We start from the raw sequence: 26,542 nt of genomic DNA on the forward strand, positions 1-26,542 counted from the left end.
CTAATGGTTTGTAATCTATCCAACAAAACAACAAAGAAGTGACGGTTATGCATTCAGCTGGCAAAAGGGCTTGGAAAAAGACACTGAATGAAGACTCAGCCATGAACAAGAATGTGAAGACATTGCCATCCAGAGTTTGTGTAGCAGAAGGAACCAGTATAGGTCCAAGCAAGAAAAAATAAAGCAACCAAAACAGTCGGCTGCGATAGATATTCCTATAGTGCAGAGTGTTACATTCAAAGGATTGAATGGTGTAGAATGCCGGATGTGGTGGCAGGAGACTCCAGATAATCACCAGGTGAAGGCTAGCATCCGGAAAGCAAGGTAGAATGGGTAATACAAATGTTAGTATTTTGTATCAGAGACTACGAAGGGTTTCTACGCATCATGATAGAAACGTATGACAGGTTCTCTTGAACCAGTACGTTTGAGTATCTTGGTTGCAACTTAGTAGTGTCATTCAAACCAACCGACTTCACACGAGTATTTGGGATACTTGGCCATGCTCAAGGCAGAAGGAAAATAGAAAATGAACCTAAAAAGATGTGCTGAGAAGTGAAGATGTAGTTGATACAGCTCGTTTGTGGGGACTTGTCGTAGGCAGAATAGGAGGTCCTTTCAAACACATCAAAGGGCAGAGGGTTGAAGAAATCCAATATATAGGAAGGTCACTAGCGCTATTTGATGGACATCGTGAAGAGTAGCCTCACAAGTTCGAGTTGCACCTCGGATATTTCATTTCTACATGTAGCGATGATAAACGAGATTTTGCACGACAGGGTATATGACTGGGCAACACTGTTGTCATTGAGATTTTGCATGGCAGGGTATATGACTGGGCAGCACTGTTGGCCAAACGGATGTAGGAATTCATGACATTGCAGCACAAGACATTCTACATGCCACATTATGCCATAGGCCTATTCTTGGATGCAACGTCGCGGATGATGCCCAGTGATGCACTGGAGGCCAAACTGGGACCACTCGTGCCTAGCGAACCACCGATTATGTAATCGAGGCATTTGGATACACTTGGCACCAAAACCATCGGGTAGAAACGATTGAGGCCTGACGGTGGAAACATAGACAGTGGTAGAGAGGAGACTTCTTCAGAGGAGAGTGGGACCGATGGGGAAGAGGAAGAGAACAAGGAGGTAGAAGTGATTACAGCTATGCCATTGAGATTCCCATGGCTTGTACTTTCAGCTATGACACATTTGGCTCCTAGCATACATGGCATTCCAGGTTTTAGTCAATTCAGGCAACCAATGGTTATGACACTAGTTTCGGCTGCGACATAGCCCGCTGTAGAGACATGAGCTCTTCTGGAGGCAGTAGTAGAGGCACATCCGTCACCAACGGAGATAGCCGCTCTGGAGGTAATGATGGAGCCAGCTCATGAGACTTTACCAGAGGCTGGAGAGGAGACACTGGTACCTGATATTGACATGGACACAAAGATAGGGGTAATGAAGGTACTGACAAGCGAAGAGTTGGGGGCATCGGGTGTTCGATTGGATGTAGTGGGTTTTGATGCAGTGGTTATGGTAGACACAGCACTGTTGGCATCACTTGAGCGAGATAGAGAGAGCCAAACCCAGAAGCTGAGTGCTTACTTGAGTACATGGTTCCACCGTACCCATGCGGGAAGCAGTTCCGAAGAACCCATTACAGACATAGGAGGTTGGGCAGACACAGGCTAAGGGACTACCACATAGCGTTGTTGAGCGTATGGTAGAAGTAGTAGAGAGGACTATGGGTGTGCAGCAAGAGCATCCAATAGCGCGGGAAGTAGGGATGAGAGAGGCATTCCTTGCTGATGTAGCAGCTCTAGCGAATCGAGCTCGCCGGGTGTTAGCTTCTGCGGAGACTTAGGCATTGGACTCAGCAGTGAAGGAGTTGGAGGGAGTAATATCCTTTATGAGATTAGGATGCCAAGCTACCTTTATAGTCTGTTTTGAGGAGCGGGGATGGCCAGATGTAGAGACTGCAGAGATGCGACAGGACTGGGCCATGACGAGAGATTTTGGTATGGAGAGCCGAGTAGAGGCTTTGACTCACGAGATAGTGAAGTTACACAGGGAGGCATATTACATTCTCCAGAGGAGCCAAGCAGATCAGGGAGCTATTGAGAGGGCTCGGGAGGAGTCAGCTACCAGGTTAGCCACAACGAGGGCAGCCTGGGAATTCGAGAGGGCAGCCCTGTTAGACAGACAAAGTCAGCTACAGAGGTTGGCAACGAAAAAGGAATAAGTAGTAGTAGAGGACAAAGAGTTGGGAGAAATTGTAGGGATGATGCAATCAGCTTTAGAGCTTCAGATGGAGGCAGAAGCAGAACTGAAGGTTAGGAAAGAGCAAGTGTACAAGCTACGAGCGGAGTTGAACGAGTGGAGGGAGTGGACGGCCACTACGCTAGGGATGCCACATCCCTCTGTTTAGTATTTATGCATTGATGTACTAGTGGGTTATTTTTTGAGTTTTGTTGTATTGTCGTTCGGAGACGACTTTTCTTTTGGGGGGATGATGTCGGTAAATTCTATAGTGTAGCTGATGGGTAGAATAGTATCTGAACGGGTGCGTGATGCTTGAGTCACCCCTTCAAGAAGGTATATGTACACTATCCGAAATGGACTTTGGATCATTGTTGTAATCATTAAAGTTATTGTAATAAGCATATTGCGTATATGAATAAAGTATCTGTTCTGCATTATGTTGTGCTATACTAAATGTGTTAATTATCCTTTAACCCTGTACGGTAAACACAATGAAGGGTTGAATTTGACATGAGAATGCCAAAAACGTGGTCTCCAAAGGCAATCGCATGCATTAAAACTCAAAAACGACCTCTATTGATCCAAATGTATAGGCTGGGAATGCCATTTTTTGAGTTTTTTAAACAAAAACGTGCCCTTTTCATGCAAAAATCTAAGTCATTTTTGCAAAATCGTGGCCAAAAAATGCATTTATTTGAGTCATTTTTTATTTAGGAATGCAAAAACATCTTCCCAAATGCATATACATGGACCCAAATGAAAAAACGTGACTTCAAAATGCATAAAAGTGTATAAAAACGCCAATTTTTCTGGGCGTTTTTAGCAAAAGTGTGATTCATAAAAGGCATGAAATGAAGCTTTTTTGACATCTAAAGGCAAAAATGTGTTCTTCAATAGCATATATATGAATCGAAACCTCAAAACAAATTCTATTTGAGCCAAAAAGTAATGAAAACTGCCCCAAATTTGGGCATTTTTCACAAAAACGTGGCTCAAAAATACAAAAATCTGGATCATTTTTGTTTTGGATATTCAAAATCATGACCCCCAAATGCATGTATATGCATTAAAACTCAATAATGCCCCTCTTGTGATGGATTCCAAGCCAATATATGGGCAGATCTAAGCATTTTGATGAGAACTGTGTTCTTGGAGGAGGAAAACATCAAGTTTTTGCCCTTAAATCTTTAATTCCGGGTTCTATGAAGGAAAATGCATGGATTAAATGCAAATCGCACAATTTGGAAGAGATTGCATGTTTTAAAGACATGTAATAGAGTCTCCTTATTCACATCGCACCTTTTGAGTGAAAATGCATGTTTAAAAAAATATGTAATAGAGTCCAAGAGCAAATCACACCCTTTGGGGTGCATTAGATATTTCAAAATATGCTCACAAATGATCCTTAGTGAAAAATCACACTTTTTGGAGGTCATTGCATGTTTCGAAAACACACAAATATGCATATCTCACCTTTTGGGAGTCACTGCATATTTTAAAACACATGTAATGACATGTTTTATGTGTTTTAAAATTGTCTTTTCAATCAAAATTGCACCTTTGGATGCAAAAGCATATTCTGATGTAACTGTGTTTGTAGACATGTTAGCACAACTTAAGTGATCAATTAAGCACATGTCAATTTAATTTTTGAAGAAATATTACTTAAATGAGTCAAATAATATTTACACTATATAGATAAATATATAATATGCAAATATCATTCAAAAACATAATATTTACTAAGAAGTTTGAATTAAAATTCAAAAATTAAATCAAACTATATAGTTAATATAGTCAATTAAGTGAAAAATTAAAAAACAACACAACTTAAAAATATAACATAAAGTGCTCTATAGTTACTTTAAGTGAAAAATTAAAAGGATAAAGTAACTTAAAAACATAACATAAAGAGAATTTATGTTATATTTTTCAAAAAGTGAATGTCAACTTCAAAATATAACCTGATATTTTAAATTTGTGTAGTTGCACTTAGAAAGTCCACTTTTTGGGCACTAAAATGATCATATCTTTTGATTACCAACTCCGATTAAGCTCTAGTATAGATCAAATCAAAGGGAAAATCAAAAGTAATGACTTGAACAAAACAAATGACCAAAAGCCAACAAACACACTCAAAAATGCAAAAAGGGATGTTGAAGGCTTCAAAAATCAAACATAAGCTCAACAAACAGAAAAACTAAAAAGACTTGACGAAAACCTTCATTAAAAGGTTATATCAATTGAAATCGATTGGTTGATCAATACTAACCAATTAAATAATGAATTAAACTCAGAGAAATGCCAAACTAAGTTGAAAAAGTTTTGTATTGTTACCTACATTTTGTGGTGACAAAATGTAAGACAACACTATGGTCCTCTGCATCTGCTGTCATTTGGATTGAGTTGGGAACAAGAGGTAAAGGAGTCATACAGATTGCAAATTGCTGTGAACATGAAAAAGTTTGTTATTCATCTTGACAACTTGTTCTCCTTTTACATTGAATGTGATCAAAGTAGTTCTAATGCATTTCACATGCCAATAAACTGACTTAATAGTCTAAATTTGCAGCTAAGTTGTTAAATTGGAATTGGGCATCAGCTTAGGTATTTGGTTGTGGCAATCTGTTTGCATTGGGTACGTTTGTACAAAAAAACATAAATATTTGCAGCCCAAAACCAGGAATTAAATTCAGAATACTATGTATCATGCATTTTCTGATAAAATTAATATAAATATTACAAGTATAATAGTACTTATTAAATTTTAAATTGTCAAATTTGAATGTCATGATAGATATTCAATCTTCAATATTGAAATAATACAATCACTTATTAGTAATCAGCACATGCTTTCATCAAGACCATTAGGATCATGATTACATTAAATGATGTAGGTAGACTAGAAGAGTCACAAGCTGCCCCACTGCCACTTCATAAAATCATGTTGGCTATTGGATCTATTGGATTCCTCAAAAACTAAACAGAAAGCATCAAAGTTAGCTTCCTCTAGGTTTACATTCCATAACGTTTTTGTTCTCTACATAATTTGCAAACTCTACGAGGACTCTCTATTTTTTTGCTGGGTGACTTTTCACAAGTTTAACTCTCACATTTGTATAGATGCAAAAAAATGTGTATAAATGTCGAAGTAAAATGAATGTTAAAATGCATTTTTCACATGTTTTTTTTATAAAACCATGCATTTGCTCTTTTGAGATTCAATTTTTGATATAATTCATTTTGTAATTGGATTTTGTTGAAGTTACCATGTTTGTTATTGGAAGGTGGAATTCGAAAGTCGGTTCACTGCAAAGTTGGATTCAATTCAAATTTGCTCAAAAATCTGCCACAGTCAAGTAAATTCATGCAAAAAATTCTCAGAAGAACCCTATAAGCATCTTGGATGAATTTGGAAGACTTTTGATTAGATAGAGGAACCAAAAACAAATTTGGAGCAAGTTTGACTGAAAACATCATTTTATTGACTTTTTCATATAGATTTTTTGCCAACTTAGGTCTATTCAACCCTCCAACCCTAGAAGTGACCATTGAAAAGACGAAAAGAGTTATCGTATATGTTGTTTGTGCATTTGTGAATGAAAAGAAAAACTTCTTACCTCCATTTGTGTATGAACTTATTTGCTGCTAGGTGTGTTGCTGCTAGGTGTGTATATATATATATATATATATATATATATATATATATATATATATATATATATATATATATATATATATATATATATATATATATATATGTAAAAAATCTTGTACAGTCAAATCCAAAACAAATCTGAACCCAACCCCCCAACAATTTGGATGAATTTTGAACCCAAATCTCAAACCCACATTCGTACTAGCAAGTTAGGATTTTACAACAAAAAAACATGTTTCTTTAAGATATGTTAATTTTAGTACTTTCTATGTTGCCATGTTTTTGTCAAGTAAATTACTAAGATGAAAATTTTGGGCATGCTAAGTGCTCTCCAAGTTCGAGTTTGCGAACTACGACCCTTTCCTTTTGCTCATTGTGTTTAAATATAAGATGCACTTGTAATGCACATAAACTAGTTCCTTTTCTTTACTTGATGCCAATTAATTATGCTTCATTGAGTGTAGGTAGGGGTATAACTCCAATTCAATTCAAATGAACATGATGTAGCAGCCTATTGAGGTAAAACGAGAGGGAGTTGTGAATTGTAAATTAAACTTCAAATCTGAAAACAACAATTTTAGAAATAAAGTAATTCAAATTTAGAGAGTTTGCAAAAGAAAACTTGCAAAAAAATTGGATCTCAAGAGTTTGTATAGGTGGAAATTTATAGCCATTTAGGTATCACCAAGTATGGACATCATTCTTATATCTATCATAAATGAGCAAGAACCTTTTGACCATCGAAGGCTTCAATCAGCATGTCATGTTCTCTTTTTCCAACTAGCATCATGAAAAAGACCTGTAGCTCATTCCCATTCCCTAGCACGTTAAAGGATTGTGCAAGGAAAATGCATAATATATTATTTTAATTTAGGTTTGGTCACTTTTATCTCCAAGGAATTTTAAATTATTATTTTAATATATTAAAAAATGTTTTAAAACACTTTTAGTATAAAAAGAATACTTTTAAGTACTTACAGGGAAATTTGGGTTTGAGGCACGAAATGGAAATATATAAAAATAAGGTGCTTGGCTCATTGGCTCATCAAGATTTCATTTGATATTTTCATTGCAAGCTCCAAGCTTGAATTTGCATCCAATGATGAAAACTTCAGGTTTTTCTAAGGTCTACACCAAAGTAACGAAACTCACCACAAGTCAGGCAAGTCTTCTGGGTCAGCGAGTTGGGTTACTCTAGCCAGGTCAAAATGAACCGTAACCTTGGCCCGGCGAGTTACCTTGTGTGACTTGCATGACTTTCTTGACTTGCGGGTCGGTCACATGACTCGCAGGTCAGTCACATGACTCAAGGGTCACATGTATTATGGCCTGGCTACGGTTGGGCAAATCCAGACACCAAGAAAACATAAAATTTTCTTTTTCTTTTTTTAATGGTAGTAGGGGAGCAAAGAGCTACAGTTGATCCTAGTGGAAGCTTACAGGAAAAGGCTATGGCTAATCAATCATCTAGGACCTACCTTAGACACCTTACTTAGGAGGCATATTATAGATTATTCTGAGGCTAAGGTTGAGGATGTGGACTTGTTTTAATTTTTCGTTAATCTTAACATATGTTTGGAACATTTGAATGAATGAATGAGATGATTTTACTAATGTCCATGAGAGCAAAGGTCTATGGGACCAAAAAAAGGGGATCCACTAAATATCTTGTTGGAATTTTTCTAGGCTGTACCTTCTTTTGTGGAGTTGCATTAGCAAGGCGGCCACCTTGTGAAGTCTTAGTCCCTTGAAAAGCTCTTGTATATTGTCCACTTGTATCATGTCCATGAATTGAATCTGAATGTCTTTGTATATCGTACACTCCTTGATAAAGTGTCATTCTATCTCCATCACGCCCTCGTTCCAAAACCTACAAATTCTCTCCTCCCACCTTTCTTTAGGGATCTTCCATCTGTTGGTTTCACACTTCAAGTGATGTGAACCATACCTCAGTTGAGCTATCAAGATTCTTGCCTTTCCTTTGATGTCGGCTCCTAGGTATTCTTTGTCACTGTACTCGCAAGTGTGGTTAAATTAATTGACAGAGTAAACTTTTTTTTACCTATCTGATTTTTCCACATGACAATCCTAACTTTTTCTAATACCCACTTTTTTATCTCTGTGTTGGTTTCTAGGCACTCTTGATAATCAATGTTCCATTTGTTGAGCCATTTATTATTTTGTTTCCTTCATGTCTTCTTTCGACGGTCTAGCTTCTCCCCAACCACTAACTTATGCCAGCAATATGCATCCATCTTTTCTACTTTTTTTAGATCGCTGAGCAAGCGAATAACTGCATAGGCTTCTACTGGGAACATGCCTACTTCAGCCAGAAGAATTTCATAGGGAACCGTTGATTTGACTTTGAGGTTGGTGGTGATGAAATGTTTTTAAATTCTTTCTATTTGTCACCATTTATGGTTTGATATGTTGCTCTCCCATATTTCACTGCCATATAAGACAACTAGAATCACCAAAAGCTCAAATAGGATTTTGTCTTCCAATCCCACAACTCTGCTTTCTTGCACCTGTTTTGAAGGAGGTAAGAGGCCTTCCATCCCCCTTGTATCCTTTTAGACTTGCAAGTTTCCCAACCTGGCTGATAATGGAAGTCAACCCCTAAGTACTTGTATTCTTTCACAATTTCTATTGTGTTACCCTTAAATATGAATGCATGTTGCTGTTGTCTTTTCTTTAAGGAGAAGACCATGATTTTGGTCTTGGATGTGTTGACTTCCATCCCTACCTCTGTGCAAAAGGTCTCTAGTTTACTCAAATGCTCTCTTAAGCCTCTAGCAGTCTTAGCGATGAGGATGAGGTCATCTGCATAAAGAAGTAGTCTAACCACATAACCAGCAAGTTGAATACCTTCCCCCTTGTTTATCCATTCCTCTAGCTTGTCTATATAAAATCCAAACAGGGTAGGGGAGAGCGGGCATCCTTGTTTGACCCCAATGTTACTCCTAAAGAACTTTGACATGCCCTCTTTAGTTCTAATTTTCGCTTTAACCTGTTCATACAACTTGTAAACAGCAACCCTATATTCGTTTGGCAATTCCAATTCTTCCATTCTACTCCATAGTTTATCTTTGGGGATAGTATCAAAGGCTTTCTTAAAGTAGACAAAGCAACAAAAATCTTTGTCACCTTGTTCTATGAGGTATCTCAAGGTAATGCGGTGATCTATGGTGGAGTGTTTTGGTCTAAATCCTGCCTATCCCTTTCGCTTCTTTTTCCTCTTTTTCTGCCCAACTGCTGATTCTACACTCTAGCATACTCCCAAAGAGCTTACTTGAAAGAGGATTCACCATGATGGTGCAGTAATTGGAGGGATTGTTGACGTACCTGCTCTTGTGAAGTGGGATAACTATGCTGGTAATCCAATCTATGGGAAAGAAGCCTTGGGAGACTTTGTTGAAATTGTTTTGGATGTGTGGTGCCAATAAATCTGTCCCCCATTTTAAGAATTCTACCTGCAGCCCATCAATATCTTGGGCTTTTCCATTTGCTAACCTCTTTATCCCTAGGTTGGTGTCTTCTATTGAGAATAAATCAATCAAGTTATTGATTATAGGGGGGGAGGTGTCTCTCCTTGTGGTCTCTCATATAACAATTTTACTTATTCTAGCCTTTGAGAATCTGTAATTTTATTTTCAGCATGTTTTCTAACCTATTGTAACTCTCTCCAGAATCCTTTAGGATTAAGCTTCCCTAACTTGATTAGCTCCTTCCTTCGGTTTCTCACATACTCAATCTTTTTTTTGATTTGACAAGTTGTTTGTACTCCCTTAGAATTGCTTGTTTTCCTTTCTCCCTTTAAGACCTCTTTTTGCAGCCTTACATTCTTCCTCATACCACGGATTAGAAGGGAACGTGTTTGAGATGTTTTTCCTTGCTCTAGTTCTCTTACATTCTTTTAGAGCTTTTTTGGATTAGAGGAATAACTGAGCTGCTGCTGATATACTCTGTTTTATTACTGTCCTCCTCAAAATTTGTTTTGTTATGTGCCATTTGAATCTTTTGTTCTAGTGCGGCACAAAATATCTTCTTATTCTCATAGTTTATAAGTATTTTTCCCTCTTTATGACCTTCTATGCTGTCTCCCTGTTGTTGAACGTTGTGTGGTCTATTAACTCTGATATTGTACTTAATATAGAGAGGCATATGGTCTGAATTTAGCTCTGTAGGGCAGCACTTGATCCTGAAGTCTGATATTTTGGCAATAGATAAATGAGAGCATATCACGTAGTCTACCACGCTTTGTCCATTGTAAATTTTACATGTTATTCTATTTGAACTTGGCCATCATTGCATGCCACTGCAGATAACCAGCCCATGAAGACTACAGAGCCCTAATAACTTCGCTCCAAATTGGGATATGCCACCTTTCTCATCTTATGAGAGTCTTTTACTGCTGTTGTCCTCCACTTCTCTTAGCCACAAAGGATTGTTGTCCTCTGTTAGGTCATTGCACTGCTGAATAGATTGATTGTTCATTGTCTTGGCATTAAAGTCTCCCATTAGGATAGTGTCCCTTGTAGAACTATAAGAGAGTATGTCTCTTTTTAGTGCAGCAAATGGATCTTCATTGTCTAGGTTTCTCCTTTTGTAGAACTTGGAGTTTTTAGGCGTGAAATAGCATGCTGCCAGCCATGTAATCTTCTCTCTGTCTTCAATCTTTAACCATATGAATTGTTTATTTGGGTCTTCTTTCTCCACTTTGATGTTTTTATTCCATGTGTCTTTTATCAAAATAGTAATCCCTCCATGCCCTTTTCTTGTTTCTATTTCTTCATTCCATACGGATACTTTATGGTATCCTTCAAATTCTAGAATTCTAAACCCTTCATGTTCATGTGTTTCTATGAGGCATATGATGTCTTGCCCTTCGGCTATGGGCCCCAACCCCGGTCCTCTTCTCCATGGGTATCCTCTACAATTCCAACTCACCATTTTTATATGCTCTCATGGGACCCCAGATTCCTATTGTTGTGCTATTGGTTTATCAGCAAATTGTGCTCTACCATTTCTCATCCAAGCCCATTTGCCTGCTGCCCTTGCTGATTTTACTTTCTCTCATTCCTTTCTTCTTTCCTCCTGCTGGCTTATTGTTAGATCCTCATCTAGGGAGATTTGGGTATCTTTAAGTAGTCCCCTATTCTTCATGACTGTTGTCTTATCCTCTATCTTGATTAAGGAGACTCTCACATGCCTATTTTTCCCCATTCCCATACTCCTACCAATCTTGCTTGCTTCTTGTATTTTCCCCGTCCAATTCAGCTTGTCCCCAAGGAAGTCATGTGCCAAATTTTCTATTTTTTCACATTCTCCATAGTCTTTTATGCCTTTAATAATGATGTTTAATGTTTTTTCTTGTATTTCTTTTTCTTCTTTTATTTGTCTCCTAATTTGCTTTTCAATAGTTTCCTTTTGTCCCAATGCCAATTCACTGGCCACTTGGGCCCATGATTTGGCCTCTTAGATTTTTTCTTTTAATTCATTCTCTCTCATCACCATATCTGCTAGGGCTGCTAGGGCCGCTTGGAGCTCTTCTATTTTTGTTGTGGTATTCGCTTTGATCGTTGTTTCCGAGTTGCTTTCTATTGTTGTTTCCCCCTCTCCCATCGCTTGTTTGAGATTGATAATCTCTTGCTGCCCCTTCTCAATGCCATCTTGAAGGTTTAATACATGTTTTTTCAACCACCTATTCTCTCTTTCAAGTTCCTAGCTAGTTACTGTGACTTCCTTGAATTTCTTGCTCTCTTTCTGTCCCTTCTCTTCCAATTCTTGAATCCTTCTCCTCATGTCCATAAGGTCATTCAAATACATCTCTGATGATCAAAGAAGAGGTGAGGATGAGGGACTGTATGGTTCCTGCATGAAACCTCCCTCATTAGCTGCCTTGTTAACCTCCTCTGTTATTTTGGGAGTTTCTGTTATAGTCTCCTTGGTACCTTCGTGTGATTCCTGTTCATTTGTCGTTTGCTCATCTAGTGCAATTATTGAGAGAGTATTGACTACCCTTGGTAAGATCATGATAAGTTTTTTCTTTTGTAGTTGTTTTTTCTTCTTTCTAATTTGTCTTCGTTTGGGTATGCCCATGTATTGTTTTTCATTTACGAAGACAAACTTAGTGTTTCTGTTGTAAAATTCCTTATGCTAAAACTCTGGAATCTTGTTCTGCCGGTTTGAGCTGATCCTTGGTAGCATGCCTCTCAGTTGAGGAGTACATAGTGCCCATTGTGCCCTTCCCAAGGTGTTCAGGTAGAGGTTCATGTTTTCAAACTGGGTGTTGTCATCATCTTGATTTGCAGGTGGAAGACTTTCTAATTTTAACCCCATATTTTTATGCATGACTCTATGAGGACTAAAGTTCAAGAGACCCCAGAAAGAGACAACACACTTTTGTTACCCTTCTGATCCCAGTTTTGAATGTATGTTCGAGTGTGCCAGTTTGATGTGATAAGATGGTAAATGTAGTCGGAGAGCAATGCTTGATGGGCATATATTTAACGGGATAAAAAGAAAAGAGGAAAGAGAGGGGAACAAGGTAGACTTGATTGAAGCCGTCAACGTCTCTATAGGCCCTAACCGTTGTCACCATCTCTACAAGCCTTCACTATCACCGTCACCGTCACCACAAGCCTTTACTGTCCTTGGTTCAAGCCGTCAATGTCTGTCTCTACTGTGGGCTCTAATCCGAGCACGTCTCGATCCTCTTGCTCCGTCTCTAATGCTACTTCTACTATTGATGATGACTATTGATGTGATGGATCTCATGGATTTGATATACATTTTGATGGATTTCATGGATTTTATATATCTATTTTTGCTATTTCCTTCAGCTACAATTTAGTATTTACCTTTTTACTTATCATTTATGTAATTGATGTATGTGATCAAATTACCTTCTATTCCATGATGTTATTGTGTCTTTAAGATTTATTCAATAATGGGTGCATGAAATGCTCTTTAAATCCTAAAAAAATCTCTAAATTTCAAAGGTTTTGTCACTTTGCCGAGGCACAAGCGAGTCCGAGCCGGGTCATGAGTCAAGTTACCCTTGCCGAGTTAGGGTCGGGTCTAAGTCTAGTAGTCATTACTTTGGTCTAGAAGGACTAAAACACTTGGATTTCTACCTTGGAGGTGGGGATGAACACTCTCATCTCTAGCTTTAATGACTCCACAACAACGATTGTATGGTGAGCTGATTTGGAGTATGTGGATATTTTTAAGTTCTGGTGATAGACATTTGCAAGAAAATCAAAGGTTGCTGGTTTATGGAGCATATTGAAACTGTCCAACATTAATTCTTTTAGGGTGTTACTCATTAGAGTATATTCTACACCATACCTTGCAAATTTTAGGCAATGTGAATTGCTGATCAAGGTGAAATCTTTGAGCTGCCACCAGCCTACCATCCAACCAAATCCATGTTATCTTTTCCGAATCATTAGTGGATAAACAATTGAGACCACAAGGAGGTAGCAACAGAATAAATGATTCCAAACAGCAGGTAGCAAGGTTCCACATATAACTTACATGATTCAAAACATTAATTTAGTGTTTGATTTTGATGAAGCTTTTTGAAACTTAACAATCTAAAAAAATTCTGACTTATTGAATAGGAGATTGTTAGGATCAATAATTGTAACTATATGACACTCCAAATCTATCTTGAAAACTCTAAAGTTACAAAAGTTTTTTAAAAAATTTTAAACATTAAAGTTGATTTTTACTTTTTTTTCCCAATTGGTAAACTTTATTGATTTACATTTGCAAGTATAATGTCTCCTTTTCTTGGCCTAGGTTTCTGGAGAAGAAATAAAAATACTAATTAAGTTGTCTAAATTAATATTCTCATGTAACTTATATTTAATTAATTATGTTTATGGTTAAATACTTTTTATTCTAATTAAGTGACTTTGCTTGGTGCCAAAAAAAACTAAAATATTATGAAGCAAAACGATATTAAATTTAAAAAGTGAATTTATATTGTATAAACTCTGGAAAGTTTAGTTGGGGTTGTAAAAGGAGAGTGAGGAGAAAGAAGGAAATTCATTCATAAACTTGATCAATTTTACTTTTGATATTTGTGCTTGTGGCTAGATTTCTATCTACATAATGAAAACTTCAATGGTTTCCTAAATTTGGGAAAGAAAAACCTTTGTCTTCATTAGAACGATTCCATCTAGGGATTTATAGTGAGCTGAAGATTCAGAGTTTGGGGGTGAAAACCCTTAAATTCTATTGAGCAATTTCATCGACAAATTATCTTTGTGCTAAATATTTGAGGAATAATAGTCAAAGCTAAAACAGTTTATTTCTTTCTTGGTTTGTGGATTCTTACAAATTTCAAATTTGTCAAGATTAGCTAGCTATTGAAAACTTTGTGGTGTGCATGCGAAAATTCAAGTTTGACAAACAAACACTACAAAATGGTAACCATTTTTCATAAGTTTATGCATAGGGAAAATAGAGAAATTGAGCTGCTAGCCTTTAAGAAGTTCAAAATTCTTTGAACTACTGTTGAAGTAATTTGTGGGCCTATATCTTAATCACGATGGTTTAGAAGGTGACGCCTTGAATTTTTTATTAAGGAAAATCACATTTTATATATTCATGAGGCCATTTTCAGTGGGTCGTGTCAAAGAAAGGGGAAGATGGGTCAAATGGAATGGAGGAAAGGGAATAGAGGAGATCTAGAGCAAATTGGTAGCACAAGTATAAGGAGGGATCTGAAATAAGAATTGAGAAGGAAAAAGAAAATAAGATATATAGATCTAGAATAAGAAGATATGCAGATTTTAAATAGGATATGTCTAGATTCCAAAAGCTGTAAAGACAGCTTTGAGTAGTAAGAGATAGGTGAAAATTAAACAAGAAGTGTAAGGGGCAGCAGTTGTCAAACAGATACATCTTTTCATAAACTAAGGGTGTGACCCTTTCATAAGGAAAGAACATATGAAAGGGTGTGACTCCTGCACTAAAAAGAAATATAACAGAGAATAAATTCATTGAAGAATGACATCAAATCACAAGGGAAGGTCTAAATCAAACTGAAAGGTATCTTTAAACCCTACTTGTTTCAATTAAAAATTGTGACCTAGGGAAACATTTGGGTATTCATAAATTGGGGGCATTACACGAATGTGGAATGCAAAGTTAACTTAGAATTACTCTTCTATTCCGAGTTTCCTTCCATAGGAGAAGACGGTGGAAGTTCCAAATATCTCCCTCCTTTCGCATCAAATCAGTATGAGCTGTTCCATGGGTGTGAATAAATCTGTTTTTGTTTTCATGCAATCAAGAGAGAGCATAGTAAGAGGAAGCTGAGTGCAAACTAGAAAGGAATACCAGTTCAATTTACTACTTAAGATTACATAGAGGGATTGGGTTCACCTCAAATTATGGAATGCAATATTTACTTAAAATTCCACTTTCATACTGTGTATTCTTTCATTAACATGTGAAATCAGTGCATTAGTTCTTCTTTGAGGGCTCATAGAATTCTCAAGCTTCATGTCATCTTCTCATAATCTTTCTTTTGGTCTCACCAGTGATAATGTAATTCTTCATTAGCCTAGGGTCTGATTAGTTGACATTTAGTAAATTTTCAAATTCCAACCCTTTTTCCGATGGGAACAGGGCTGTTTAATTATATATACCCTCTTCTATCTGTTCCAAATTACTGAGTAATATTTTTCAAAATGATTACAAGAAATTACTATTTAGAGAACCTTTATTGCTACTCTGTTCTTTTCAGCCTTTAACCCTAACATGTCTTTCCTTACCATCACTGATTTGTTATTTCATCACTTATTGCCATATCTATATATCTATTGTTGTTGCTTTAGGACTCAACAACATTCCATACTTTTCTAATATTTCTTTGAATTCTTGTTCTCATGTCGTCTTTCTGTCACAATGACTAGAATAGAACTTTTTTCCAGGAATCACAACCTGGCATTTATCATTTCACAAATAAATATAATTACCTTTAAAAAGCTCTGAAATTAAATTCTGTTATGTAACCTTTCTGTAAGGGAAAAGATACCATATTTTAATATATCAATGACCTTTGTTTTAATTTGAATTTCTTGTTATCCACATGAAATTTTTTAATCTACAGTAAAGTAAAAATATTAGCGAAATGTAGAAGGTGGTACCCATCAATCATTTTAAATACTAGTCAACACAGCTTCCATAATGTCTACTATTTTACTTTCTTTTAGTTTGTTCGTTAATGTGACTATGATTGGATTTCATCCTTGTTTACTTTTTTGAGAAGGGGGATAGGGCTCAAAGGTTTTAGCTTTTGTCCATGGTATTATAACTAAAAACTATCTCAAAAATTATTCAGCAATGCACAGCTATGCTTTGCTCTAACATTGAGGAGAGAGCTTTATCTATGATTACATGTAGTGGAAAGTCTATGATATAAATTATAATGAAGCTTTATTTTGTTTCTGACAGATATCCTGACGACCCTTATGACCGTATTTGGGACTCCGATGCAATTGAGCCAAACTATCTTGTTGGTGTGGCCCCAGGAACAGTGGCAGTTAGTACTAATAGGAACATTTTTACTAGCACACATGAGCAACCTCCAAACAAAGTGATGCAAACTGCTGTTGTTGGCACTACTGGCAGTCTAACTTATCGACTAAATCTTGAAGATTTTCCAGCTAATGCTCGGGCTTATGCATACCTCGCCGAGATTGAGGATTTAGGTCCAACAGAAACTCGAAAGTTTACTTTGCAGAAGCCATATGTGCCTGGTTACAGCAATATAGTGCTTAACATTGAGGAGAATGCTGGCACCTATAGTCTTTATGAGCCAAGCTATAAAAATATTTCGTTACCATTTGTTTTGTCATTTGCCTTCATGAAAACAGTAGATTCTACACGTGGTCCAATACTAAACGCACTTGAAATTGGCAGATATGTTAGAAGGGCTTCCAAGACAAGCAATCAGGATAGTAAGTATATCTTGTAACTCAATGTTATAGCATTTTGACTAAATTGTACTTCTTGTTCCATTGATTGAATCTGACAACAATTGGTTTTGCAGCTATTGCACTGATGAAATTCAAGGCCATGTCCAAGAAAAGTGATTGGGCAAATGAAGGTGGAGATCCTTGCCTTCCAATTAAATGGGATTGGGTAGACTGCAGCTCAGATTCACCACCAAGAATCACAAAACTGTAATGCTAATTAACAGCCTATGATGTTATGCTGATAGCATTTTCTTTGCTGCTTGGTATATTTCAACTTCAATAAAGTATCTGTCATTTTTGCATTCAAGACTTTATGCCAAATTTTTTCATGCTGACATCTATAAATGACAAATGATTGTAAGTAAAAGCTTAGTGATTTCAGGGCCTTTTTCAAAATGTTGTTGGCCTTAAAATTTTTAATAAATGAGCATGTCAACTATAAATTCTACAGTATGAAACAATGAGCCACGATAGAGAAGTACAATTGGAATAACACTTCATAAACTATCAGAAGCATACAGAAAATATTGAACATAATTCTTTTATTGCATAAATAATATTCAGTATAAAGACCAATTGAATCATTGTCTGAATGTGGGCTTCATATAGAGGTCCAGTTGTGCCATATTGGTGAAATATCAGAGAGTTGGTGAATGTTTACCGTACAAGGTAAAGGATACTTATTGCATGTAGTATAGTAAGATATAACACAAGACAAATACTTTATTCATATATGCAATATGCACTCCAATGCTTCCAATATGATTTTGCTGATTACAATAATGTTCCAAATTCCCTTCCGGATGGTGTACATATACTTTCCCAAATGGGTGACTCAACCTTCACGCGCCCTTTCGTATACAATTCTACCCGTCGGCTACAATATAGAATCTACCGTCAACATCATCCCCCCCAAAAAATAAAGTCGTCTTCGGACGACAAAATAAAAACAACAAAACTCAAATTTCACTAATTAATTACATCCATGTTTAGATACTAATTAATTACATCCATGTATAGCGGTAAGTATTCGCGCCTGTCATGCGGGTGACCCGGGTTCAATCCCCAGCAACGGCGCCAAATGTTTACCGTACAAGGTAAAGGATACTTATCGCATGTAGTATAGTAAAATATAACACAAGACAGATACTTTATTCATATACGCAATATGCACTCCAATGCTTACAATATGATTCTGCAAATTACAATGATGTTCCGAAGTCCCTTCCAGACGGTGTACATATACTTTCCCAAAGGGGTGACTCAACCGTCATGCGCCCTTTCGGATACAATTCTACCCGTCGGCTACAATATAGAATTTACCGACAACAGTGAATGATTAAGGGTGTGAGTGCAAAGATTTGTCAAGGCAGAACTGTAGCAGCAAATTGCAGCTTTTTTGTGACTGAAAATAACAATTTCAAGGGAAGCCGTACAACATTCTAGGCCCCACATGAGTCCATCAGAAATGTTGTCTGATTTTTTTAGGCCAAATCGCCTAGAATTGTTGCTTCCTTGTTATCTAGTATTGGATGCCCAACTATAATTAAACATTGCAAATAGATTTGAGGGGGTTTCCTATCAATATCAGAGTGGTGTGATTGGATGCCAGGTTCTTATCAGTTGCAATTTGGTTTCACTATTTAATAAATAGTTTCCTCTTGCATTGCATATGATTTCATTTAATAAGAAAAGCATTCACAGTTAATGCTTTGAGTAATTAGTTTCAAATTCCCTTTTGCAAGCATCATATTTTATCGTAAATTATTCTTTCAAGAAATGAAAAATAAACATATATTTCAAAAACACAAAATTACAAAACATTGCACGAAAAATCAAAATCACAGGTTGAACTAGCAGGGTTCATCACAAATTTCTTAGGTTCAATCTCATTACAATTGTTATACTTTAAAATCAAATGTCACGATCGGAAGTTTATTCAACAGAGGTGTTTGTTGTGCTATAACTTGCACTGACATTGCATAAATTTTGTGGCCCACTATACCGTTATTCTCCATACGTCCAATTTATTAAGGTTAAGAAGGCATTCGTTCAAGTTTTCAACATCACCAAGACAGTTCACAATGGCAATGTGCAGACTACAAACCATGTACTCTGCAAGTACCATGACCTTCTACTCGTACATTAGTTGGAACTTCAAGGAGGTATGTCCAGTTGTTACTTTGTATATCGTGCAGTATGCCCAGAGTACCATTAGTAGTCTTTCCCCCAACCTTCCTCCTCACCCACATAGGATTTACATATCGTAGAGATGATAACTTTGTAGATTTTGCCTTACCATTGGCTTGTGCATAGTACAGACTCAAAAGGCTGGGAATAATTTTAAACTCCGTTGTCATCAACCAAATGATGTGTTTTACAAAATGCGCCCCTTGATCACTACTGATCTAAATCAAGATTCCACACCTTGTGACTTTGTTGTCCCTATTTGTCCTTAACCAAATTTTGTCTCAAAATCTCTCATATTTTGGGACTGGTATGTATCATGCTGACATTTCGTCAAACACTTAACATTTTTCCCTTTAAATGGAAAATCTGAGCAGGTTTGTTATTAGGCTTCTTGCATAAAGGTTTCAGACATATATATCTTTTGCAAATGCACCTTTAACTTTAAGTATAGAGATTGCAATGAGACATTTTGACAAATAGTTTGCAACCTTCCATTATAATGAATATTGCATACAGCGCCATGCAACTTGCTGATACAAAATTCAATATAATGTTCAAAACTCTACTGAATTCTTGGAATTTTATTTTTGTGTTGGTGAATGTCGAAAAACATGCATCAACAATTAGTACTTGCCATAGTTTTGCTAACCTTGACTTCTTATTAGTTTTGTTATAGGAATTTCAACATCATACTCTTTGATTTTAATTATCCACCCGCATCTTCTTCTAAAGCTATGTTGCCGCAGAGGACATAACGGTAAACATTTGGCGCTATTGCTTGTCAAACCTAGAACAAAGGAAGTGTTATGAAGATTAATGCCAAATCTGCTTAACATGAATAGGAATAAGATAAAAGATAAGGATGAAATACGCACAACACAGGAAGATTTAATTTTAACACAATAAGTGGAGCGCAGATAGAAGCTTCAGCAAATTACTGACAGACACCGAGGGGGTGAAGGAGCACAGATGGAGGGAGTGCATTCACCTAGCAGACCAAGGAGTGCCGAGGAATTGCTAGAAGAGACTAGACAGCAATTGAATTTGGTGGAAGAGATAAGGGAGGAGTTCCTTAACTTGTATATGCCGAGGGTAGAGAATCCAAACGGAAGGGAAGCAACTCGCATGGCTCGAAGTGCCAAAGCAGCACGAGCGTGAACTCTCCATTCCCAATATACCCAACGAACGGATACAGGTAGAGAATCGAACAACTTCACTTGAGGAAGATCTTTTCTCACCAGGTAACATAGTTGTTGGAAGTAAGGCGGTTGTTTGAAGCAACGCGGTTGTGCAGACCAACACAGGTGCTCGGAACAACGTGGGTACTCAAAACAACGTGGGTGCATAGTAAGCACCACCACTTTAGAAGAAAGTAGTAATGGCATGATCAAAGGAAAAATTGCCAAAGTTCAATGATGACGAGATGGCAGATCCAATCAGACACTACAAGATATGTGAAACAATATGGACGACAAACAGGGTAACGGACCAAGATGACTGGGTCCGATAGTTTTCAGTGACCCTACGGGGTGTAGCAATTGATTAGTTCTTGGATGCCGATCCACAAAAATTAACTACATGGGTGGACATTAGGAAGGAGTTAATAGCAGAGTTTCGACTGCTAAGGGATGATAACAAAATTGTAGCAGAAATATTCAATACGAAGCAGGGAAAGAATGAAACGATTCGTGTATATGCAAGAAGGCTAAAAGAATTGGTGGGGAAGATGGAGAACCTACCGATGTCGGATTAAAGAAACGATGATTTGTTGAAGGGCTACAGTCGACACTAAAGAAGAAAATGACGATTGCACCTCGAGCATCGTATGCAGATGCGCATAATCGAGTGATGGATCTGGAGAGTGAGCCAAAAACAAGCAAGAAGCACAAATCGTCGAACTTAGACGATTCATCTTCCGAAAGTAGCAGCAGTGACGAAGAATCAAGTAAGAAAATTCGAGTGTTGTAGAAGGATATGCTATGGATGAAGGAATTTAAAAATCTGAAAAAGAATCCTAACTCGGTGAAGGGGAATTGTGGTGCACAGATTGTAAGGAGGAGGGCCACACAAAGGGCTCCTTCTCAAAAAAACAATTTTTCGATATCTGCTAGATTGCAGGACATTCTACAAAGGAATGCCCATTCAATATGAAGAGAAAGGGACATCAGCAAGTGCTACTGACATAGGAAGTATCTGCCGGAGCAAGAACAAACACAACTAATGATGCAAACTTAGGAGGTTACCGGAACAATAACTGACGTGGACAAGGTGGTAAGAATAATAAGAATGGAGGCCAAAGTCGAATACAATATGACTCAAGTGAACGGCTAATGATACAATGTCGTGCATGCAACCTCTGGGGGCACTTCACCAGAGATTGTACCACGAAGGAGACGTCGCACCTGTTATGTAGATGGTGTGGTCTGGGAGATCACAAGGAATCGAAATGCTCGAAACAGGGGGTGAACTTGTTAAGCATCGAAACATGTGATGAGGAAACACTAGCCATTATGCGTGAGCAAGCAAAGAAGGCAAAGTACCCTGATGCAGAGGAAGAAAAGAAGAGGTTGCCACAAGCATGCACGGAGTTGGAAAAACAAATGGAAATAGAGAAATTACAAACAAAAGACATTGCCGACACCTCGAAGAGAAACCTGGTAGAACAAAACATGATAAGGAAGGTAATGCAAATGGAAGTTCCTATAAAATTAAATGACCTTACAATGCCTTAGTTGGGGATAACGATACTGAACATGACACCACTCCCGAAAGCAACGGAAGAGATAGGGAAGGATGGCAGTAAAGCGACTACAACAGACCCGATGCAACTGCCACTCACAACAGGAAGACATCCAACGGTAGTAGAGATGGGTATGCTCAGAACTGTACTTATGGAGACAATTGTGGACGGAGGGTCGGGCTTAAACATGTTACCAGAGGATATATGGAAAAAGTTGGGACAACCTACGTTGTGGCCACCTACATTTCAGTTACTGTGGATTAACACAGAATCAAGCCGTTGAGAACCTTGATGGCGCAACTGGTAACAATAGGAATGCAACCATTTCTATTAGATTTCGTGGTCATTCCACTAAAAAGAAACGGGTATGATGCTATCCTTGGACAAGGTTGGTTGGTGCAAGCAAAAGTGAAACATGATTGGAAACGAAATACCCTATCCATGGAACGCGAGGCTGAAGATTTATAATTGACTTGCACACACAGATGGTCGGTGAGGGCAACGTCATGTGAAGGCAAAGGTGACAATGAGGGAAAGAAGAGAATGGAACCAGACGAAGAAGGAATATTGAGACGAGGAGGATTGAATGATGACGACCTAAACTCGGTGAACGGCTTACTCCATTGGCAAATGGAGGATTACGAGCTCTTTCTGAGCTGTAACATGTTGGGAGTCAAAGAGGGAAAAGAAGGGAACGAGTTTCCGAAGAAGTGTAGCGAAGTGAAGGAGGGAGAAGCACATGTAGATGAAATGTCGGCGCATACATTTAGTGATGACAAACCTATAAAGTATGAAGAGCCTACTATAAAAACAGTTAACTTAGGAGATGAAGCCAATCTGAAAAATATCCTTGTGGGAGATGATTGGAATCCAATCCTAAAGGTAGCAGTGTTCAAAATATTTATGGACTACAAGGACGTCTTCACATGGACGTATAAAGATTTGAAAGGAGTACCACTAGAGTTATGTGTCCACCGAATACGGTTGATAGAAGATGCAATACCGTACAAAAGCGGTCGTACTGGATGAATAAAAATTATACTGTACGGGTCACTGATGAGATCGACAGATGTTGGAAGCAAGAATTATTTTTAGAGTGCAGATGAGTGAGTGGGTATCACCGATTATGATATCTTTGAAAAAAGACACCACACAAATAAGAATATGCGTAGACTTTTGATGCCTAAATGTAGTAACAATCAAAGATTTGTTTTTTATAGCATTCTGGAAGAAGTTGCGGGGCATGAGATTTATTCATTCATGGATGGGTTCTCTGGATACAACCCTATATCCATTGCTGAAGAAGACAGGTTGAAAACAACATTCATAGTTGAAGATAAAGTATATGCCTACAATAGGATGTCGTTCGGACTATGTAATGCTTCGACAACGTTCTAGAGAATTATCCTACACATATTTGATAAAATGTCTGTCGGAAACTTTAAAGCATTTCTAGATGATTGGTCAATTTTTAGCACAGAGGATAAACATATAATAGCACTCGGAGAATGCATGGAGAGATGCAGACGAACGAGACTAGCACTAAATCTGAAGAAGTGCAGGTTCATGGTACGATAGGGGAGCTATTAGGACACATAGTTTGCAAAGTAGGGTTGAAGATGGATCCTGACAAAGTTTGCATAATTTCGGATATGCCACCGTCGACAGATGTATCAGAAGTAAAATCATTCCTTGGACACATTGGATACTATCGGAGGTTTATCAAGTGTAGATTGGAATATCACACAATTTCACAGATATACAAAATAATCCAATTGATATATATGAAGTAAAACCTAAAACATACCATTCATACCACAATACTAGTAGGCAAGGAAATGATTTCTTTATTAATACCAAAAACCAACATCAGTACAATACCAATGTTTCAAATATTTATAGAAGGGTTGGTTTGTTGAAAACCAACCGACGCATTTCCTCACCACCTTACTACCCAACCCGACTAGCTTTAAGAAGTACTAAACATAATAATTACTTTATTCCGACTACATCAAGAACTTTGCGAAAATATGTTACCCGCTGGACAAGCTAACCTGCAAAGGCGAACCTTATAAATGGGAAGCGGAGTAGAATGAAGCTTTCGATGGACTGAAAACGAGGTTGGCCACAACACCGATCTTGGCTTATTCGAACTGGGATAAGGAGTTTCATGTTCATGTTGATGCATCGAATTACGCGATTAGAGCAACACTAGCATAGACAGGTGACCACAAATTGGCCCATCTGGTATATTTTGCAAGTAGACTATTATCTAAAGCAAAGAAAAATTATAGTACAACGGAGCAAGAGGCATTGGGAATGGTGTATGCAATACAAAAATTTAGACATTATTTATTGTTGATGCCATTTATATTCTATGTAGATCATTAAGCACTGCTATATCTCGTAAACAAGCCGATCATACAGGGAAGGACAAGTTGATGTTTATTATTATTGCAGGAGTTTACATTCAAGATTGTGGTACGGCCAGGAAAGAGTCATGTAAGTGTGGATCACTTGTTGAGGATAAAATCAGGAGAGCCACCGGAGGGGGTCAATGATGATTTTCCTAATGCGTAGCTATTTCAGATTACCGTACTACCATCTTGGTATACATGTATCGGGGAATACCTTTCAGCGGGCCAATTTCTTGGGGAGATGCCGCCAAACGAGAGAAGGAAACTGGTGCTAAGGTGCTAAATGTTTTAGTTGATCGATGGGTTACTATACAAAATGGGACCCGATCAGATTCTACGATGGTACATCCTGGAGGAATAAATTCCGAAGGTGTTAAAGGAAGCGTATGAGGGACCAACAGGAGGACACATGGGTCTAGACACAACTGCACGGAAGATACTTCTAAAAGGGTTATGGTGGCCAACCGTACACAACGACGCCAAGGAGTGGGTTGTTGCATGCGACACATGTTAGAGAGTGGGAAAACCACTGAAGAGGGACTTCATGCCTCTGAATCCTTCGCACACGTAGGAGCTTTTTTGAAAGATGGGGATTGGACTTTGTCGGACCCCTTACAGTAAGTAAAACTTGAAGGTGCATGTACATCGTAGTGGCAACGAAATACTTGACCAAGTGGGTGGAGGCACACGCACTACTAGACAACTCTACAGTGAGCACAGCTAAATTTAGTTATGAGCAAATCATCACCAAGTACGAGATTCCGTTGCAGTTGACAAGCGACCGGGGAGGACACTTTGTCAATCACGTCATTCGACTACTCACTACTGAGTTCAAAATTTATCATTCATTGTTGAGCTCATACTATCCAAGAGCCAACGAACAAGCAGAAGCTACGAACAAAATCTTGGTAGGGTGATTTATAAATCTTGTGTAGTCGAGGGAGAAGATTGGAAAGAAAAACTACCATCGACATTATGGGCGTACCGCACTACATATAAAGTAACTACGGGACACCATCCGTTTCAGTTGATGTATGGGTAGGAGGCCATGGTATCGAATTTAAGGATCGCAATCGAGAACAAATTGGGAGATATGGAAAGTCTGAGAGAAAGGTTGTACAATTTAAATAAACTGGATGAGCGACTATTGCAAGTACAATGGGCCACAAAAGTTACACAAAACAGGCATAAGGCATGGCATGACAAGCATTTAATATTGAATAAATTTCAACCAGGACAGTTAGTTCTAAAGTATAATAGGCGAAACGAGATCAGTCTAGGAAAATTTAAAGTGAAGTGGGTAGGACCATACAAGATACATAAAGTTGGTGATAATGGAGCAATCAAATTATGGACGTTGACGGAAAGGAAGTAGCTGATGCAGTAACGGGTCGAAGTTGAAAATCTACCATGAAAGAAATGTGCCTCAGTAGATTTCAGAAAGAGAAGGATAAAAATAATAATAATGTATATGTGTAAGATAGGTAAATGTAAATAATAAAGTGCATATATTTTTAGTTCAGGCCAGAAAGAAAAGTACACGAACAAAGACAATAATAGTAAATGAAAACAATAGAAAAATACCATACGGTCTTTTTAGCACATAAAGGATTGACTGGAAACACCATATGACATTTGGAGCACAGTGGACGACAGGAGAAGACGCGCTTAAGCACCGTATGACATTGACAAGGAAAGCATTGTAAAGATACTTTACGACCTTCTGTACAGCAAGAAGGAAAGTAAAGGGCCGAAGGAGAAAGTATCGTACGGCATTACGGAGGAGCAATTAGAAGAAAAGTAAGGTGTCTTGTATGACTGTACAGCACAAAGAGGGATAAATTTTGAGCACCACTGTATGGATAGCAAACAACTAGCAAATTGAACCATACGACAGGCAAGCAGAAAGGAAGGCGATGAAGCAAGGAACAGAACACTGTACGGCCTAGGGAGGACACCGTACGGCTAGGAAAAAGATCGCAGGAGATAGGGAAAACCCATACGGTCGATACGAAAGGAAAAATGATATGATATGGCATACTAAGGAGCAATACAGCCGTACAAGGCAAGTAGGTTCTAAAAAGTTGTGGCATACAGACTCCTCACGTGGGAGAAAGAAATACCGTATAGCCATACGTCCTTGCAATAAAGGTTTACAAATATAATAAGTCTAAAGTTACAAACTCCAATAGAAGCAAACTGAAGAGCAACCATAAAAACCTTGGAGAGCAATATTTCATCCGTACGGCCACAGTAGACAAAAG

General features: G+C 37.8%; 1 protein-coding gene and 1 long non-coding RNA gene across 5 annotated transcripts in view; one reads left to right on the forward strand and one right to left on the reverse strand.

Moving 5' to 3' along the window:
- Positions 1–26,542, forward strand: part of LOC149562071 (Leucine-rich repeat protein kinase family protein) — a 127,940-nt gene that overhangs the window by 46,303 nt on the left and 55,095 nt on the right. For both annotated transcript variants that reach the window (XM_089825603.1, XM_089825606.1), the window contains 2 exons: positions 16,408–16,913; positions 17,006–17,138. In XM_089825603.1, coding sequence (XP_089681729.1) covers positions 16,408–16,913; positions 17,006–17,138 — 639 coding nt within the window. The remainder of the gene's footprint in view (positions 1–16,407; positions 16,914–17,005; positions 17,139–26,542) is intronic.
- LOC149562072 (uncharacterized) overlaps positions 1–26,542 on the reverse strand; it is a 126,918-nt gene that overhangs the window by 45,741 nt on the left and 54,635 nt on the right. The gene's annotated exons all lie outside the window — the stretch shown is intronic.

This window comes from Cupressus sempervirens, chromosome 4 (assembly GCF_028749045.1).
Source record: "Cupressus sempervirens isolate cs-2001-9-10 chromosome 4, ASM2874904v1, whole genome shotgun sequence".
Lineage (NCBI taxonomy): Eukaryota > Viridiplantae > Streptophyta > Pinopsida > Cupressales > Cupressaceae > Cupressus > Cupressus sempervirens.